The sequence below is a fragment of the Micropterus dolomieu genome, linkage group LG01 (assembly GCF_021292245.1).
Source record: "Micropterus dolomieu isolate WLL.071019.BEF.003 ecotype Adirondacks linkage group LG01, ASM2129224v1, whole genome shotgun sequence".
Taxonomy (NCBI): domain Eukaryota; kingdom Metazoa; phylum Chordata; class Actinopteri; order Centrarchiformes; family Centrarchidae; genus Micropterus; species Micropterus dolomieu.
In genome coordinates this window covers 11871794-11875431 of record NC_060150.1, presented here as the reverse complement: position 1 = coordinate 11875431, position 3638 = coordinate 11871794, and the positions used below count along the sequence as shown (strand labels likewise).

Genomic DNA, 3638 nt, shown 5'->3' with positions numbered 1-3638 from the left:
TTTGGTAAACCAAATGCATGCCATCATCTTGTTACAGTATACTTCTACTTCAGTGAATTCATGAACATTTGCTTGAACCTCTCCAAGTCAATGTTCTTCATGATAAAGGCCTTGTGCTTCTTCTTCAGCTGCTCTATGTAGTCCAGCACCATCATGCCTCGGGTGTTGGTCCCCTCCAACTCCACTGTCACTGCAACCTGGAGGAGGACCACAACAAGTTATTGGGTAATGATTTGAGCTAAAAATGTTTTGTACATTAAACAGATAAAAGCAGTAGAAGCTCACCTCCTCACTCTCTGTTATTAATGCATCGTCAATGGCGGCAGCCATGGCGTAGGTGTCACAGGAATTGAATCCTTGTCCTGCTGTGATCTCCTTTTGATAGTCTGCTGACCGAGCTTTCTGCAGAAACAATACATCATGAAGAGGCATTTAGACATGCTGTTACAGACAATCATATGGCACAGAAAGCAGACAAGCAGGCCCAAGGTAAAACAAGCAGACTGAGAAGCTGCTTGAGGTTAAGGTTGTCATCTAATTGTCATTTAATTTTGTCATGTTATGATGTATCCATTATGTAATCTTTTCATATTTGCACCTTCGACTTTTTGTGTGTTTTTAAATCATTTGTGGTTATAATAATGATTTAATTTATTAAATGTATTTGCTGGAACATTGGAGCAGCAGCTAGGGCCACAAAAAGCCTTGCCCTGGTAAAGACATAACATGAGTATGGTTCAGTAGTAGGAAAACATTGCCTAGTGGACCAATTTGTAAAACATCCAGTATGACACACCCTTGTAATTGACGGAGTGATATTAATTGGAAAAACATTTTCTTGACTATTGAAAGAAAATATTTTTGTAGTACAGTGTTGTTCTGATGATGGTAAATGACATATCAAAATGCACTTAGATGGTTACAAATATATATGAACACATGTTATTATCTTGAAAGTGGTGTGCACATCCACAAAAGATAATGCAATAAAACTGAGAGAGGTACCATGTCATCATAATCTGCACACTCTTACCTTCATGGAGAGGGATGCAATCTTTTTCATGAAGGCAGCCTTCTCAGTGTTTTGGGACAGCCAGTGGTCACAGAAAGACTGACAAGTAAATCAGAGAGTGGTCACTGTGCAAATAAAGTCTCTGTTTATTTCCTAATCAAATTTAAACAAAGGGTGAAATCAGTTTGATGACTGTACTCCCTAGAATTACTGGGTAAGTTTTGGTAAAACATAGTGCTGCCTCTTTGAAAGTTTGGCTCATTAGACTGACATTAAAATATTTATCTGAATCCGGATGTGTTGCTTATGATTTGGGAAGCATTTTGGATTTATAGATTTAACATCATCGCCTCAAGAACTAAAGATCTCCTTCTGAATAATGCACTTGTACTGTAGGATGTCCTACACAATTCTGCAAATGTTTATCAAGTGTTTACCATGACTAATGAAAATCCAGGAAGTCTGTCCTTTAAACATAAATTAGACTTTGTTACACTAAAGTAAACAATCCTCAAGTTGTGTTTTCCAGCCTCACCCATGGCAGGCTGTTCCTGCAGCTGAATTCCCAAGGGGCGATGTAGGTGGGACAGGTGTAGCGGTCCAGAACAATATAGGCAGCCTCAGGGTCAGCCACAAAGTTAAACTCTCCACATGCTGTGGTGTTACCCCTGGCTACACACACAAAGTCCTAATTCTCAATCATGTGAACGTAGAGATGGAAATTGAAAAGATATTTGGGTGAGAAAATTTAGTACGTATTTTGAAATGAATTACAGGAAACTTACATTCAGTGTTTCCTCCCATGATGTAGAGTGCATTCAGTTTCTTTGGAAAGGAAGGGTCCAGTTGTACTGCAACAGCCAGGTTAGTGAGGGGGGCCGTAGCAACCAGACGCACCTGCCCACAGAGAATAGGAAAAATATATTTTCTTAAACATAGTGTTATGGAATAATTTAGGAAGCACTATTAATTGAAAACGACCACAAGGTGACTCCACAATCCACCCCGAGCCATCCTCCACATATGACCTTGTCTAAGTCATCTCCTGGCAAACAAAAGGCCATGGAATGTGCTGAAATGTATAGAAAAAGCTTGAAACTTTGACTTAGAACTATTATGTCAAAATATTAACTTTATAAAGTGTTTAAAATCTTTCCTTGACAACTTTTTTCTTATTGTGCGAAAAAGAAAATATCTTAATGTTGCCCAGAAAATGGCACCACAAACAAATCAAAGGAGGATTTGTTGGTATAAATTCTCTGATGAACCCTGACAACACATTTTCTCAATCAGCATCTTACTATAAAGGTGCAAAGGTGTCCAACATGAACACAATTTTTATATATACTAATATAAGTTAAAACAGTTGTTTTTACCTTAGAGATTTTGGTATTTGTGCAATTGTCTGTGCTATTCTCACTGCTTTGTCGTAGGCGGGGCTCAATTGGAATATAGAAGACAACAAAAATGTGATGACAGTTGGTGGGGTCAGTCCACTGTAGATTAAATCAGATCAAATCACTACTACACAGTCCTGGTAAAGCAGATTATCTGAGTTTTTGACTATTAAACTCTTAATAAATAATGTCTGAGGGTATTTTTGATTTGTCATGAATCAATAATTGCATTAATGAAAGTCCTGGTGTTTGTCTCACCTCCCCAGGGTTTTGATTAACAATTTTGATCATGGCTGGCGCAGCTTTTTTCTTCTGCAGCAGCTCCAGGCCTGGAGCATCTGGATCTGGAACGTCGCCCAGCCCGTCCTTCCCGTGATAATCTCCAGCGTGACGTTTACGGGCAAGCAAGGGCTCTGAACAGCCGCAGTACACAGGGATCTGTCAAGTATGATAGATTGTGCTTGAGTCGCCTAGTTTCAGCTGTTAACATTAACCCCCTCAAACCCACTAAATCCAACCACACTTCTGTTGGTTGCAGTTACCTAAAGGGGTCAATCAAAAGTCAAATATTCCACAAATAAAATCTCACACAAACTTACATCCAGCCTGTTGCAGACTTTCAGGACACGCAGTGTGTTCTTGAGGACGTTTTCCAAGGGTGTGTTGCCAAAGCAGCAGGTGATGCCCAAAACTTCCACATTGGGGGCCGCAAGGGCCACCATGATGGCCTGAGCATCATCCACCCCTGTGTCTAAGTCAATGATCAACTTCTTCTTCATCCTACATTCAACAAAAAAGATTCATAGCTGATGCCTAAAGGAAGAATTATCTTTTGAATACTGCACAGGTCTCCTCGTTCTACTAATCAATATTTTTATATTGACAATGGACCTAATGACTACCTGTAAAATAAAAGGAGATAATTATCACAACACTCTGCAGTTCCTCTCAGCTCTATGTCTTTCAGATAACTTTTTTGTTTTTATGGCCCACAACTTTACTTAGCTCAGTCTGACTATGCTCATCTTTCTAGTTAGCTGCAGAGAGCTGTTTTCAGTGAAAAGGCTCTGATAAACCCATTGTACTTGTACCTGGCCAGCACCAGTCTGCGGGCAGACAACATTAGTGACCAGCTGGTGTAAATACTGGAACACTCAGGAGTTTCTGCATTCAGTTTCTATGCAGCACATATTTTGGACATCCTCCAAAGGTCTGCTCCAACAGATCTT

The 3638-nt window shown here is 39.7% G+C and overlaps 1 protein-coding gene across 2 annotated transcripts in view; it reads right to left on the bottom strand.

The window, feature by feature from the left end:
• Positions 1-3638, bottom strand: part of LOC123982777 (inosine-uridine preferring nucleoside hydrolase-like) — a 4151-nt gene continuing 513 nt past the window's right edge. The window contains exons 1-8 of one of the 2 annotated variants that reach the window (XM_046068614.1): positions 3501-3638; positions 3009-3189; positions 2668-2847; positions 1798-1909; positions 1548-1684; positions 1034-1111; positions 286-402; positions 1-197 (exon numbers count right to left, since the gene is read on the bottom strand). The exon at positions 3501-3638 is cut by the window's right edge and continues 12 nt beyond it. In XM_046068614.1, the coding sequence (XP_045924570.1) occupies positions 45-197; positions 286-402; positions 1034-1111; positions 1548-1684; positions 1798-1909; positions 2668-2847; positions 3009-3189; positions 3501-3532 (990 nt within the window). In that variant the 5' untranslated portion in view covers positions 3533-3638 and the 3' untranslated portion in view covers positions 1-44. The remainder of the gene's footprint in view (positions 198-285; positions 403-1033; positions 1112-1547; positions 1685-1797; positions 1910-2667; positions 2848-3008; positions 3190-3500) is intronic. The other variant, XM_046068621.1, reaches the window with a different exon arrangement.